Consider the following 16,153-nt stretch of genomic DNA (forward strand, 5'->3'; position numbering starts at 1 on the left):
TTTGTGACTAACTTACTGTTTTGGTCCTCATAAGTGTCTGATAATTCGATTTAGCCTTCAAAAGAAAAGTTCAACTTTTTTTGGAACTACTTTCAGGAGTCAAAATAAATTATAATTTTTGAGTTTATAGTCCAAAAAACCACACCTAAATTCACATTTGGTCTACTATAATATTAATATAGATTTTTAAGCAAAAAAATAATTATAATGAAAATCTAGTCCAAATATTTTCATCTCTATACAAAACACAAATCCCTGTGATATATATTTTTTTCCTAATACCTTTTATGACCTTCTATATATAAAGGCCTAACTCCTTTTTCAAAATCAATCCCAAAGAAGATCTTCCTATTTTTTCTCTCATTTTCTCTTTCCTCTTCTAACCGATTAGAAATCCATCTTCTCTTTCTAATTTTTTTTCTCTAAATAGAATTCCTAAACTAAAAAGAAAGAAAATCTCGTTCAACATCTTCAACACTTTCATCTTCTTCATTCATCATCTTCGCATCATCACGGTTTTCATTAAAAGATCTTAACAAAAAAAAAGATCTTTAGCCGAACTCTCTACTAATCTATAACTTCCAAGAGTATACAATCACGGTTTTCATCTTCTTCAATTTTCGGTAACTTTACAGAATTTTGTTATGTTTTTTTTTTCCTCTTATTCACCATCATCATGTCTTTTAAATCCAAATTACATTATCATATATGAGTTCTGTTTGTTTCTCAAACATAAAGCATAATGTTTTTCATTAAATTTTTTTTATTAATCTTCATGTCCAGTTCTTTTTTGCAATCTCTCCATCATCTTATTCCTACTTTCCATCTTTGTTAAGATTTTTTTTTATGTCAAAGATACTAAAAGATTTTGAAGCGTAACATATTTATGATACACAACACATTTTGTATGGAACAAACCACATTGTGTATGGAACAAACTACATTTTGTGTAACATAACCCATTTTATTCTCCATCATCGTATTCTGTCTGTATTTAGATTTTTTGATAACTATTGATGTCAGGTCTACAAACATATTACACTTCTTAACAGATGTATGATACACAACGCATTTTGTTTCATAAAAAATGACTTATTTATTCTCAATCATTTCTAACTAACATTTAATGTATGTTTGATACACAACACATTTTGTGTTAACAATGTTATACCTTTCGTATACATAAACATTATAATACATGCAATTAACACAATTCATTTTGTTTAGCAAAAAACAATTTATATACCATAAACATTGGGCAATTCATTCAACATTTCCCGTACTGTATGATACCAATTTTATTTTGTATTCAACATAATGCTTTCTGTTATCATAATAATTTATTTTTATATTGTCAGTTACAGCAGTGCTCATAGATTATCCCACGGAATCATCAACTCAGTGGAGAAGACGACTCTCAAATTTGAGGGTTGAGATAAAATTCCACTCATGTTGGTCAGCTATTCTTTCAGGGTGCGAAGGCATTTGGGTTCGTCCCTCGTCAATAAAGTATAAACATTAGATCACGATTTCAATTTTGTGAAGAATGATTTAAAGCGTGTCACTGCAGTTTTCTCTATAGAAGATTGCAATTGGCGAGTTCATGGTTGGACACTGTTGAAATGAAAACCCATGGTTGGGCACCATTGAAATGCAAAGGAATTTTTTTTTATTATTGCTATAGTAAAATAGATTAACGTTCCAACTTATTTTCATTATTGTGTATGTTTAATATAACTTTTAATAATCAATATATGTTTGGCAGATGAAAATACTTATTTTACTGTTCAACAAAATTTATATTATTCAGCTTGAAGTTTATTGGTTGTTTGGTTGAAAATATAACATAACAATTTCTTGTTGTTTAGAGAAAAACATACTTAAGTAGATGAAAAACACATTTTACCCCAAACAAAAAGGATAAGTTTCTAGTTGCACATTACTATAACTGGGAATCTCGTTTTAAAAATCACAATACAAAAAAATCATAATTAAAAAAATAAAATAAAACAACATGTTTATGAACTGAAAATATATAAAATGGATGATACAAAATATGTTTTGTGATAAAATTTGTGAAATAGTATAGACGGGTAAACATAAGTTTGAAGATGAAACCTTAAACAAAAGGTGAAGAGAGAGAAAAAATTACAAAAATATTTTCTGATTTTTGGTTGATAAAAGATGTGTTTTATTGGGTTGTCCGATGTCGTCCAACTCTTACGAACTTTGGACAGGAATGGAGAAAGAATTTGGATGGAACATGTTTCATCTATAAGAGGGTAATAGGATCCAAAAGAGAAAATGACTAAAATCTTTTTTTCTCGAAAGATAGGACCCTATTCCTTTTTAAGATTTTATTTTGGGCCTAAAAATGGGGCCATAAAATTATATCTTAAAAACTTAAAAAATATTAAAGCCACCTCATCTCTCTCGCCACCTTCTCTAACAAAGGTCGCCGACCGCCCAAATTTCCGGTCACTTTCAAATTACCAATTTTTTTATTTTTTATTTTTCTCTTTCTTCTCTCCCCCTCTTTCTCTCGGAACTCTCTAGCAAAGAGGTTCTCCTTCGAAGGAGATGTGGTTTGCCAGACCTTCAAGGTCTGGCGAACCAGATCTGATGAACCAAACCTTTGAAGGTATGGTCCATCAGATCAGATCAGACCTTTAAAGGTCTGGTTACTGCGAACCAAACTTTCGAAGGTCTGGTTTGCCAGATCTGACCAGACCTTTGAAAGTCATCAACAAGCCATCGAAGGTCTGTTGGACGTCCGAACCAAAATTTCTCTTTGTATTCCCACACCTGGTGCATGTAGGCGAGTACTTGACTCCAATCAATTAAATTTGACCACTAACCTCTACAGGCGCCCTTCCATCGAATTGTCCAGTCTGAGACTTTGTTTTAGTGTTCAATTGGAGACCTTGTTTATGGTCTTGAACTGGTATGAATCGGAGACCATTCAAATATTTTAGATCTAGTAAAATCTATCACTATTTATAAATCATTTTAAAATTATTAGAAATGATAAACACTTTTCAACACTTTAACCACTCCGAAAACTTCTCAAACACTAGATTAAAAGACAAAATCAGAAAAAAGATATTTGAAGTCTTTCTTTAGTATGTTTCTTTAATGAATAAACTAGGGGTGTACACGAACCAAGCTTTTAACGAGCTGCTCGAGCTTGGCTCGACTATTGCTCGTGCTCGACTCGGAGATTAACGAGCACGAGCTTAACACGAGCCCAAAATCATACTCGGTTATGTAAACGAGCCGAGCTTGATCATTCTTTAGTGTATCGCGAGCTACTCGTGAATAACTCGTTTAACATATTATTATAATAGTGTAGTATATAATTACGTGTTAGTATTGAAATTTGTACATGAAATATCAACCATTAAAAGATTATTGGAATAAGAATCATTAATCATTATTATTGTATGTGACAAATGATCATTGAAGTATTTTGATAATTTCAGAAGTTGTTTTAATTTGAAGTATTTTGATAAACGAGCTTAAAACAATGAAAGCTCGAACTCGAGCTCGAGCTCTTTCAAACTTTTACGAGTCGAGCTTGAACAAGTGGACAATTACTCGAACGAGCTCGAGCTCGAGCTCGAGCAAACCTTCAAAATACAGGAACCAAGCTTGAACATCTTACTACTCGGGTCGGCTCGACTCGTGTACACCCTTAGAATAAACTACAAATGTTACCCTTGAAGAGACATGAAAAAAAATCTAAAGGGTTATTTAGTGTATAGACCCGGTTATTTACGTATATTAGGGATCCGCCCCCAAAACGATAATGCTTTAGGGGTTACCCCCCATTCTCTATTTTTCCGTCAAAAGCCCGTTAAGTTGCGAGCGTGTTATTCACGTCAGTACTAAATTGCTTCAAATTCAAGAACTTTTGCTTAATTGCTTCAAATTCAAGATCAAGTACTAAATTGAAGAACACAAATTTAAAGAGAAAACATTAAAAATCGAGCATAATGACTCAAACCTAATAATTTTCTCCAATTTTAGCTGGCGTTTATCTGAAACCTTCTTTTCTAGAACTCCACTATAGCTGAGCTCCAAAACCCAAGTTAAACCTCAACCTAGTTACTCACTTGGAAGAGAATTGAATTTTTTTTTTTTTTTTGTATAGGTCAGCAGGCTTTTTAGAGAGCCTAAAACTCAAGTGCCTTGAACCCCTGACCTGGAGGATAGTGAAGCAAGTGCTTCACCACTCGGCGAAGGGGTCTTTGGCAGAGAGTTGAACTTTGTTTTCACTAAAATCACAACTTTCTTATGAAAAGATAGGAAGTAGTATTAAAATGGTGAAGGACCCCAACAGTAAAGCTGATGGAGAAGGCAAATTTGTCAAAGGAAACTGACGTGAATGGCACGCTCGCAACTTAACGGGCTTTTGACGGAAAAATAGAGAATGGGGGGTAACCCCTAAAGCATTATCGTTTTGGGGGTGGATCTCTAATATAGGTAAATGACTGAGGTCTATACACTAAATAACCCAAATCTAAAATTTTGGTGAAGATTTTGGAAGAAAATATCGAAATTAAAACCTAGGGCGCCTACATACAAAGTCTGGTACTCTTTTACTACCTATTCTACTCTCACTCCCAATAACCCAACGAATCTCTATCTACCTCTCTTTCTCGATCTTCTCTCGATGATTTACTGATTCTTCAATTTCTCAAATTCTCCAATCTCTTCAAAATTCAATCAATAAGAGAGAGAGAGAGAGAGAGAGAGAGAGGGGATTGAACCTACTCAACCTGAAAAACCCATACAGACAAAAACCTCCCAATCAATACCTGATTCTGTTTATAGTCTTCTTTCCCATTTAATTGATATTTTCTCATCTAGGTTTCTTCCAAAATGGGGAAAAATCAAGCTTACAAAGCCATGCAAAAGTCGAGATTAGGTTCAAGCTCGGCTGGTCCAGAAGAAGTGGAAGATGGCATGGTTTGTACCCTTTCATACCACCATCTCATGGATTCAAAATTATCCACTTTTGTTCTGTATTTCATTTCTATATTGATGATGCTCTAGGTTTAGTTTAGAATGCAAAAAATGCCCAATTTTCTCATACCCTTTTGTGTGTTTTGTGTTTATTCATTGAAATTTTAACTTGGGTGATAAATTTGTTGAAGTGTTGGTAGTTTATGTAAGTAACATTGATTATACTGTTATTGAAGTGTTTGGGGACCTAATTAAAAGGTAGGGTTTGAAGTAATGACATGTTCAATATTGACTGATTTTTAGGCAAATGTTAGTACACAGATCGCTCCAGTGCGTGGTACGGGTACCTGTACGCAACCTTACGAGTATCGCGTACGTCGGGGGAAATATCTATTCGATACAGTATATTGCGTGGCAGTACGTTTTGGACTACTATACTTTCTATGATGCATATATAATAGATACACGTACTCTATGACATTTTATCTCCACAAACGGTTAGTATTTTTAATTAGGTAACTAAAAATTTCTTTTAGTTAACTACCCAACTAGTCGAACTTATACATTTTCACGAAGAAAATGGTTTAATTTAGTACGTGGGTATGCGTAGGGGTGTAGTATTCGGTAACAATGGTTTAGCCTTTACCCACTTATAGACGCCCTAATTTATGTTGCTTGAGCTGACACCGTTTTCGAATCCTAGTGTAGTCCCAACCAATATTTATTTACAAAAGGTGGAGTTGGCAATTTCAGACTGATTAGTAATGGTTCAATTATAAAGAAGTATGCAGAAATTGGTATTTGATCTTAGATTACTTATGGAACTGGAATTCGTTTTGTGGAAGTAGAATAGTAGGATAATAAGACTAGTTGGAGTCTTGGAGAAGAGGCTCAGTTTCACTTGGTTTTAACACAATAGCAAAGTATTTAACAAAGCTTTCACACTCTACTTTCTTCTCCTAGGCCCTATCTATTCAGACTCTTCCTAATCACCTCTTCCTCGATGATAGATGTCTAGGTAGTAAACTTTGTTATATCAGCTGCATTCGTGGACAGAGTTGTTATGCCATTACTAAGGTCCAACTGGATGTTGAAATTTAGAGAAGTTGCCTTGAGTGGGATTACCTTGATGTTTTGACATGGAGATACTGGTTTGTCTTAAGTAATGAAACATGTTCACTAGTATATGATAAGTCCATAAAGTACATAAATGCTCAGCTAGACCGAAATGATAAAGCACTCGGAAAATTTGCATGATAAATCTCGTCCTTGGCACAATGCATGCTATAACTAATGCTGGTGGTGTACAAAATTTTATGTCTATTCTCTCATTTGTCAAAAAATTTTCTCTCTCATTTGTATGCAAAGAGGAGGTTACTTCACTTAGATCCGTTCCCCAATATCAATTGAGTGTAGACCTTGTCCAAGTATACGGCTTCATAACATTAATCTATGTTAAAGTTTCTCTTGAGCTCTGTCATCTTAGAAGTTGTTTCTGAAACCACCAAAACGGAAATCCTCATATTTTTGCATGCTATTACCAAATTGCAGTACGAAGTAACAGTTCCACCCATTTTCAGTTTTTATGCCCAAAACAATCTAACTCGTCCTTCCTTTATATACGTTGGGGCTTTTTCTAGATTCCTTGTAATTTTCACTGTGGATCATTATCTTTGATATTCCTAATTTGTGGGCTAAGCAATTAAGCATCATACGACTTACTTCATTGAGTAGCATATACACCGCTTGATGTAATTATGTAAGCATATGTTTACAGTTTCTATCAAAATATTTCCTAGACTTTTACTGACGAGGACCATCGCAGATCGATGGTTCTTTTCATTCACCAGAGTGGCATGCTGCTCGTTTGGCCAGCCTCAAAACCTCACACACAATAACCTGGGAAGAATACAAGAAGAAGCAAAAGGTAACACTCTAGATCTTTTTATTAGTGATCTGTACTGTTAAAAGACAAGTTGACAATATTTCTGACATCTTATGTTTTCATTATTGTCTGTATACTCGTTGCCCAGTGTCTAAATAGATTTTACTTGTTAACTAGTTAAAGTTTAGTGTTAAATGGTGGACAATGTATATCAACTTTTTCGTTTTATTTTGCGAAATCCATTGAGCTCCTTGTGTACAGATCAGTAATGGAATCTTGAGAACTTTCGTAATCGAAAGAAGCAAACAACAGTGAAAATGAGGTGGAAGAAACTGAAGTTGCCCACCACTAATAATAGGCAGCGGCTTTGTGGCATCGTAAAAAGTCTTCTGGGCATCCAAGATTTGGTGGGAAAATCTTGGATGCCCCCCACCATCTCTTCCTCTCTTCGCCCTGGAGAAGGGTCGCCGGCAGACTGCCATTGCCGGTGATCCTTCATTAATTGTGTTTCTCTTCTTCTTCTCCTCCTACCACCACCCCTGACTACCTTGGAGACTTTTTAGGATGCCCCAAAGTCACGGCCTTATAAAGAGATGAATATTTTTTCCATCAAAAATAGAATTGACTCACAGTTTTGTCGTGGAGATGGGTTCATTACTAATCCATGTCTATGGTTATCTGTGAATCTTCAATATCGATTTGTTTAGGAAGATGAGCTAAAGAAAGGGGAGTTGGAGGCCGATAAAGATAGAATGATGCGAGAGTACAGGGCTCAATTAGATGCTGAAAGGGCAAGCAAGCTTGCACATGGGAGAAACCACTCCAGCACTAAATCCAGCCATAAGAAGGGTAAGGATAGGATTACAAAAAGTTCTTAAATCTCTTTTTATAACCTTTAGGTTCTGTTCCTGAGTCGAACGTGTATATGCAGACAGGAAAGAAAAGGATTTGAAGAAAAGGAGCAGCAGCAAAAAGAGAAAGGTTTCTCCTGCTACTATACATTTTATAACTTGCAAGCACATTTTTCTTTCCCTTTTTAGGTACGAAATTGAATTGGACTACCCTTTTTTCCCCAAGTAACAGAAGAGAATATTACCAAGCCGTCAGAATTTTCCAATGAACTATTTTGGAGAGAACGGGTTCTTGCCTGTTAGATTTGAGGACATACTCGGCTTGATCCTATTTATACAATTGGAATCTTCTGGTCTTTTCTTTTTTTTCCTTTAGACATTCTATCCTCTGTCTCACTTACGTTTTATATGCAGCACTCGAGAAGAAAATCTTCTGATTCGAGTTCCCCTAGTTCGTCGTCTGAGTCATCTAGCAGTGATGACGAAGAGAGAGAAGAAAGGAGATCAAGATCGAGGTCAAAGAGAACGAAAAAAGAAAAAAGACACAAATCAAGAAAGAAGGAATCTCATGATAGGGAAGAGTCTGATGGTCCTTTGCCACTTTCCAAGTTCTTTGGCAATAGAAATTGCTGATTGACATTTCAAGACTAGGACAATAATATTAGCTTGATCTTTTTCATCTCTTTTTATCCAGATTTCAAACTAACTGTTAAAAGCACATAAATAGAGTTTAGGTATTCTATAATATGTAGTTCTGTATGAACTATGGGTTATGAGACTCGGGTATTTTTCTATAGATTGATTAGAGATTCTTCGAAAGACTTGGAAGCCTTAACTGTTATCTTTGCCTCTATTTGTTCCGATTTAGATTCTTAGCTATTGCTGAATCCAGATTCTAGTCTCATCTCTGTTTTACAAATATCACACTGATTAACCTGATAATGTGACCAAATCATATGGTTGGTAACACCCAAAAAAGAGCTTATACCAACAGTGAAGAAGAAAGAAGTAGGTCTAATGACAAAAGAGGATTACTCTTTTTCTTTCTTTTACTTGGAGATGAGCCCAAGCCCTAGTTATCATCATCAATTTATTATAACATCAAAATCATAGTACACCCCAAGTATATGCCAGCAGTTGGCTAGTCAAGCAGCTAAAAAGCAGCATTGGTACATGAGGTATGGGATTCAATCTGAAACTCGCTACGGCCGTTCCACCTAGACCTTGGCATTCCGATCCTTATACATGTATTGTCGCCTATCAGAAATGAAAGAACACAACAAATATCTAAAAAGCAATTAAAACAATTAAATGATAACAATCAATAGTACATACTTGTATTATTTTACTGCAAGTTCAAAACAAAACGAGAATTCCACCATCGAAATTGAAATTTTCAGTAGATGAAGTTAAGTTCATAACTTCACATAGTAGGTTGCAAAGATTTCCCTTCATTAGGATGTAAAACAGAAGGAATCATATTCTACCTCTAAGTACTAACTCTATCGAATGCAAGAAAAATATCACTTAAAAGAAAATAAACACATATTCGGCGTCTTACCAGCAAAAGCAAAGAAAAACAAAATTCTACAAATACAAGAACTTCAATAATCATAGATTGTATCGGTTGAACGAAAAAACCCGGAGAAGTAGAAGCATTTAAGCTTCGATACTCTCTATCTCATCTTCTGCTCCCTCCTCTTCCAATTCCTTGACTGCCTTAATAAGACCTCGAGTAATTCCAGTAAGATACAAGCCATTTTCTTTCATTTCTTCAAAAAGCTTCTCGGCTGTTTCCCAATCTAAAGCTTTAAGACAAAGAGATTGAATCACATTTTTGTAATCACTAGCATTAGGTAAAATACTATTCTCCTTCATCTCAGTCAACAAGTTCAGAGCTTTATCGTATTCTTCAAGCTGGCAATACCCATGAATTAATACATGGTAAGGATCAGAGCTAAGCTTGGAATGCTTCTTCTTGGCTTCTGATAAAACTGCAACAGCCTCGTCCATTTGACCTCCCTTTGTGTAACCATTTATAATAACAGTATAAGTGTATATATCAGGTCTCAATCCTCTCTTCTCCATCACCTTAACAAACCCAAGTGCCTCCTCCATATTTCCAGCCTTAGAGAGACTATAAATGACAGAATTGAACACTGCATTTCCAGGAGGTGGGCCATGACTGACCATATCGAGCAACAACTTCTTCGCCCCATCGATATCCTTACTTTTACATAGAGCACGAACGGCTGAAGAGAAAGGTTTTGTTGCGTATTTTCTTGTCTCTTCTGAGAAATCCTGCAACAACTCTAGAGCTAGCTGAACAGTTTCACCCTTTCTACACAACGAACTAATCAAGAAGTTAACAGAAGATTTAGGTGGGTATTTGTCCTTCTCTTTTGCCATCAAATAAACTAAATGAGCATCTTTTGCCATCTTTGCTTTACAGAAATAGGAAATGATCTTACCGATCTTTCCGATATCGGGCAAGTTTCCTGAGTTAAGCATCTTCTCACAAACAACCCAAGCCCCATCGAAAATCTTTCGATTGTAAAGTGCTTCGATCGTTAAATAGTAAGAATCAGCATTTGGAGCACATCCGAATTCCTCAAACTTGTCGAAAACTTCTAAAGAAGCTTTTCCTTTTCCCAACTTACTTAACAAAGAGATCAATTCATTAAGGATTTCAGTGTTCAATACATTTTTCTTGTTCTCGCCAATCTCTTTAATCAAATCCCACAATGAATAAACCTCTTTCTTTTTAAGACTAGAACCAATTGCTTGGACAAGGGAATCAATAGTTAGGGTAGTTGTGAAAGACTCCTCCTTTTGTGAAGCCCATTTGAAGAAGCTAATCAAGTTGTGGCCTGGAACAAGAGGGGTTTGGATTACTCTTAACCCAAATTCCTCAGTTAGATTAAAATCACTATTATCTAGGTTTGATTCTAAAGAACCCTCTATGCTACTCTGAAGAACAGATAAAACACTTTCCAGTTTCTCATTATCTATCTCTTGGATTTCTTCAACAACTGGTTCTTCACTAATTTGATCATCATTATCGGCATTTTCTTGAGAGATAAAATTAGGGTTTTCATCTTCAATACTATCTAGTGAAGTGAAATTCTGGGATTCATCGAGAATCCCAGATTGGGTTACTCCTTCATCTGGAATGAAACTAGGGTTTTCATTAAAATCATCATTTTCATTATTGAGGTTTGGGTTGTTAGAGAAGAATCTAGGGTTTATGGATAAACTAGGTGAGAAATGTGGAAGTGGAGATTGAATTACTGCTAGGGTCTTAGATGATACCTGGTGTTGAACTGAAGGAGCTGGATGTATTGAACATCTGATGAGGAAAGCTCTTGCTTTTGATCTCCACATATCTCTAAACCTCTCTTTCTCTCTCTACGGCTCTTTTCCGATGGTGAGATTTGAGACTTTGAGAAGGTTTTCTTCAACAAAGAAGAGAGGCCTTCTTAGTTCAATTCACCAGTGGTGCCTCTAAAGGCATCCTTTCCTTTTGCTCTTAGCCCATCTCTTTTGACACCGGGCGGACCTTGTCTTAGCTTCTCTCTTAAGCACAAGTCTAAGCCTTCACCTCAAATGCCTAGAGTACTTAATTAGGTTATTCCCACACTAAGAATGCTCTAAGAAAGGTAAGCTCGAAGTATGCAAGAACACTTAAGGTAACTTGATCTTTATTGATAAGAACTCAAAGATTACAAGTATGTTTTGGGCACAATGTCCAAGTCACTCCACTCTTTAGATTGCTTGAATCCTCACTTGGATGCCTACAAATGAGAGGGTGATCCCCTATTTATACTAGTTAGTTTACAAAATCGATAATCAAAATTAAGTCATACGTCTAACATCCAATGGATGGGAAGTGTGTGGATCCTTCCGTGGAGATCTCTAGAAGTTTTTTAGAGAACTCTTGAAGCTCCTCAAAATATGGTCGCGACTTTGGAGAATAAAGAAAATTCTCCGGGGAATTCGGATTTTTCGAAAGTTCTCTAGGGAATAAATTTTTATGGGGAATACAATATACCTTAATAATTAATAATATTAACTTTAAGTAACAAATTTTTTTAATTTTTTATTGTAAGTCCTTCCCTTCTATTTCAACAAAAATATAGTCTTACCTTCTTCTTTGAGAAATCAAAAAGGCCTCTTTCTCATCATCTCCCTTTCTCTTCTCTCAAAAAACATAAATCATCAAAAAACCCTAGAAACCATCAAAAACAGAAATCATCTCCCATTCTCTGATTTCTCTTCATCTCCCATTTTCTTCTCTCAAAAAACACAAAACCTCTTTCCTGTACAAGTTAGAGAGAAATCACCAACAAGTTAGAGAGATAAAGGGGGGAAAATCTGGAAATCATCAAAATCTCTTCAATCTCTTACCATGGGTCGTTCAAAAAAAACATCTTCATCCACTAATCTCACTCAAGAGAGGTAAGTAGCTTCCAAACCCTACAAATCAAGTTATTTTAGCCCTAATTTTTTTTTTAAGATCTTATAAACTCTAGAAATTTGTGTGATTTGGACTGTTTTTTGTGTGATCCAAATGATGTTAGGCCTTGTATGATATATGTTTTTTTAATTTCGAAGCATATTAAGCCTAGTTTGATGACGTGTCAGATATCATATCTAGGATTTTCTGCTCCTGTTTCGTAGTTCGCGATTTGCGAAATCTGTTTCAATTTCGCAAATCGCGAACTACGAAATATTTCGTAATTTATCAGGTACGAAATGTTTCGTAATTTTATCAGGTACGAAATGGCTGTTGAAAAAGGCGGCAACGGGGACTAGTCGCCAGACCCGGGACTAGGAGTAGTCGTTAATAGTCGTATTTAGGCGGGACTAGTCGTATAATATTAATATATAATGTTTTTTATATGTAATTATATATATGCATAAATATAAACATTTGAGATCAATATGATGAGAAATCTTACCTTGATAGAGGTGAATAGAGGTTCTTCCAATTTTCCAAGTGTAGACACAACTTTTCCTGAAAAAAAAAAGACTTCATTCAATATTCAATTCAGTAGCTCAATATTTACTTCACCATTGCAAATTCATGTAAAGAAAAAATACTACCAATCGCCATCACCAATTACTAATACAATAATATCATTTAAATAACATAAACTTAAGTGGTCCATAGTTAAAGCAAATTCAAAATAAAAGTGGTTCATAGAGGTCTTAACAACTAGTAAGCTAAAAACAAACTACAAACGACAACAAGTGATTAGTAGCATTGATCGAATACACTTGGCGGTTCAATCTCATCATGTTTCCTCATCATGTTTAATACTCTACCATGGTTATATATAAACCCCACAACAGTTTTGGAATCAGCTAAAGCACTCTTTATCTTCGGTAAATCATCATCAATATTCTGAAGCATTAAGTTCACACAATGTGCAGCACATGGAGTCCAAAACATATGAGGACGTTCTTCCACTAACTTCTTGCCTGCTAATTTGTAATTAGCAGCATTATCGGTAACAAACTACAAAAGAAAAGCATAGTAAGATTGTATGAGCAAGATTAATTAAAGATGATATCAAATAAAGTAATAATAATCCAAAAACATACCTGAACAATGTTTTTCTCTCCTACAAATTTAATCACATCATTAATCATGCCCACAATGAGATTCGAATCCTTAACATACTCAGATGCATCAATGGAGTTCAAAAAAACTGTTCCTTTCGGACAACTCACTAAAAAATTAATCAAACACCTACGTTTTCCATCAGTCCAAAAATCTGACATTATAGTACATCCAAAGCTCTCCCAATGTGTTCGAAAAGACTCAACATAGGCGTTTGTTTCCTTCAACATCTCCTTGACCATGGTTGTTCTAATATGGTAGACAGAGGGAGCTGGCATGAATCTTCCATATTCTCCAACTGAATCTGTGAAGTCTTTGTAGCTATCCAATTTTACAACATTGAAAGAAATCCCAGCCTCATTTGCCCACATGGCATATTTCTTCCAAGACTTGTGCATCAACTCTATTTTATGAGGATTGTTTCTATCTAGAGTGTCTTGTTTCATTTTCTTAGCATCAGCCTTAAAATAAGCATCCATAGAACCTCTAACATTGCTTGCTATCTTCTGACTTTTTCCTTTCGCATTAACAGTATTTGATTCCTTCACCAATACTTCACCCTCATCTTCGACATCTTCATCATATCCCTCATCATCATCATCACCCAAAACATCATGGTTTCGAATGATATTACTAATTCTAGCCTTTTCAATTTTTTTCTTTCCATAGTTATCCATTTGTTCTTGGATTTTCTTCTTTATCTCAATAGTAACTTTACCACATGGTAAAGTATTTCCTTTCTTGCCAATAAGATGTTCCTTAAGTCTATAGATTTCCCCTGACAACTTCTTCTCACATAACTTACACCATACCAAATTTTTGTCATTAACATTCTTACATTCTCCCCATTCCCATGCTATGTCGTAGGAATTTCTTTTCACCGGAGCAACACTACTAGCACCAGCAGATCCAGTACTCGCAGAATTCATCGCTTAAGGACTTTACCGTTTCAAATTAACCAAAAAAGGAAAAAAATCAATTCATTAAGAGTACAATATCACCAAAAATCAGATTATAAACCATAAAATAAGTTAATTATGAGTATAATATCAACAAAAATCATACAATAAACCATAAAATCAGTCCATTACGAGTATAATATCAACCTTAAACCCTAAAATAACCTCATTATGAATATAAAACAGTACAAATCATACCCTAATCCCTAAAATATCAACCTTAAACCCTAAAATAACCCCATTATAAGTATAAAACACAAAAAAACAAACCCTAAACCCTAAAATCAGTCCATATTATCCATATAAATCACTATAAATTAACCATAACAAGTCAAACCTAATTGTTATAAACATTAATGAAGTATAACAACTCAAACTTAACATTAAAATCAGTTTATATAGAAAAAAAACTCAACTAATGATTTCTAGAGAGAAAGAGTTGTAAAAAGAAAAAATGGAGAAGATAGAAAGAGAAACTTACTTGGAATCAAGTTTGGAGAAGAAGATAACTTGAAAAAGTGCTTTAATGATGGTTGATTGGTGTTTGGAGAAGAGGGAAGAAGATAAGATGGAAGAACCCTAGGCTTTCTCGGTTTGGAGAATGAAAAAGAAAGAAAAACAAAACATACCTGCTACTATAAAGCCCGACTGGCCCGACTAGTCGACCCGACCCTAGTCGGGCCGAGTCGGGGCTTTATTTATAATAAGTCCCGACTAGGGGTCTGGTCCCTAGTCGAGGCGCCACAATGGCGACTGGGGACTAGTCCCGACTTTTTCAACATAGCGAAATGGTCATGAATCTTTCCATTGTAGTTTCTTTTCATACCATTAGAAGCCAACTCTTTTGTTTCAGATATTGGTTTTGTTAAATTTATCTTAATTAATCTATCTTGATTCAATATGTTCGTCTAGTTGGTTGTTAACAACAATATTTCGTATTTAGCTAATAATGATTTTAAGCTTTATGGATGAATAAAATGCATGAACGTTGGTGAATCTATTATATATGCATCGTAGAGAGTATATTTGGATTTAAAATAGTCCAAGATAGAAACTCTGATTGGTCGGTTCTTATCAGTTCTTTGACAAACTAGAAGCCACACATTTTTGTTTTGTTTTGTTTTTTATAGGTGTAAAAAGTATAAAGCGGATGTTCCGGCTCAAAAGTCTCTGGTTCATAAAGAAGTCGTCGTTGGTAGAAGAGAACGAAATTCTACGGTGTCTGCACGTCAACGGCTTGTGGAGATACGCTCCAAGGCCAACGTTGATAGGTCGTCACTAAAAAATATAAACTATCAGGAGTCAAGCGAAGAGTCAGACTGCCAACCAGTCTGGCGAGGAATCCGACGATGAGTCTGCCGATGAGGGGGGCCACGACCAAGGCCACGAGATTAACATGGTAGAATCACCTGCTAGTTCAAGTGATCACTCAGACTTCGATGGATTCCCGACGGACCGATCTTTACTTCAATATTATACCTCGCACATTGCAAACCACATATGGAAAGGTAATATGAGTCTAATTCTTTGCTGAACTCAACCATTTTGATTGGCACCTTTTGATTTAATATTTTTTTCACATAGGTTTTCTAATGAAACTTTTATTTTTCAGAGTTCGGATCGACTATTGACAGTTAAACCCACGGCTGATTGGATTGGCCGATGGGTGCTTGGTGGAGAGTGTAAATTCGTACAACAAAAGGTAAATGATGCTAATTTTTATCCATCATTAATTATGTGTACCGGAGACCCGACGATGCTCTTGTCAGTGCTTTTACGGAAAGGTATTATCCTGAAACCAACACCTTCCATTTACCATTCGGGGATATGATGATCAGACTTGAATATGTGAAGCACATAGTCG

At 35.3% G+C, this 16,153-nt stretch overlaps 2 protein-coding genes across 2 annotated transcripts; one reads left to right on the forward strand and one right to left on the reverse strand.

The window, feature by feature from the left end:
* The first annotated feature begins 4,581 nt into the window (after window positions 1-4,581).
* LOC147568826 (uncharacterized) lies at window positions 4,582-8,523 on the forward strand. Its single transcript, XM_086655222.1, has 5 exons — window positions 4,582-4,971; window positions 6,794-6,895; window positions 7,561-7,702; window positions 7,785-7,834; window positions 8,119-8,523. The coding sequence occupies exons 1-5, from the start codon at window positions 4,885-4,887 to the stop codon at window positions 8,335-8,337; spliced, it is 600 nt and encodes a 199-aa protein (XP_086511348.1). The 5' UTR covers window positions 4,582-4,884; the 3' UTR covers window positions 8,338-8,523.
* Window positions 8,524-9,016: 493 nt separating this feature from the next.
* LOC147568827 (Tetratricopeptide repeat (TPR)-like superfamily protein) lies at window positions 9,017-11,494 on the reverse strand. The gene has a single exon (XM_086655218.1). The coding sequence runs from the start codon at window positions 11,086-11,088 to the stop codon at window positions 9,364-9,366; it is 1,725 nt and encodes a 574-aa protein (XP_086511344.1). The 5' UTR covers window positions 11,089-11,494; the 3' UTR covers window positions 9,017-9,363.
* Between the last annotated feature and the right edge of the window lie 4,659 nt (window positions 11,495-16,153).

The sequence above is a fragment of the Eschscholzia californica genome, unplaced genomic scaffold, assembly GCF_041429995.1.
Source record: "Eschscholzia californica isolate CP2 unplaced genomic scaffold, dmEscCali1.0.p SCAF_1, whole genome shotgun sequence".
Taxonomy (NCBI): domain Eukaryota; kingdom Viridiplantae; phylum Streptophyta; class Magnoliopsida; order Ranunculales; family Papaveraceae; genus Eschscholzia; species Eschscholzia californica.

What these genes read in the sequence shown, in the direction of transcription:
- LOC147568826 (XM_086655222.1), top strand. Translation starts at nt 4,885, where the DNA reads ATGGGGAAAAATCAAGCTTACAAAGCCATGCAAAAGTCGAGATTAGGT. An exon ending in AAGAAGTGGAAGATGGCATG is followed by an intron (nt 4,972 to 6,793) that starts GTTTGTACCCTT and finishes GGACCATCGCAG; the next exon opens with ATCGATGGTTCTTTTCATTC. An exon ending in GCAGCAGCAAAAAGAGAAAG is followed by an intron (nt 7,835 to 8,118) that starts GTTTCTCCTGCT and finishes TTTTATATGCAG; the next exon opens with CACTCGAGAAGAAAATCTTC.
- LOC147568827 (XM_086655218.1), bottom strand. Translation starts at nt 11,088, where the DNA reads ATGTGGAGATCAAAAGCAAGAGCTTTCCTCATCAGATGTTCAATACAT.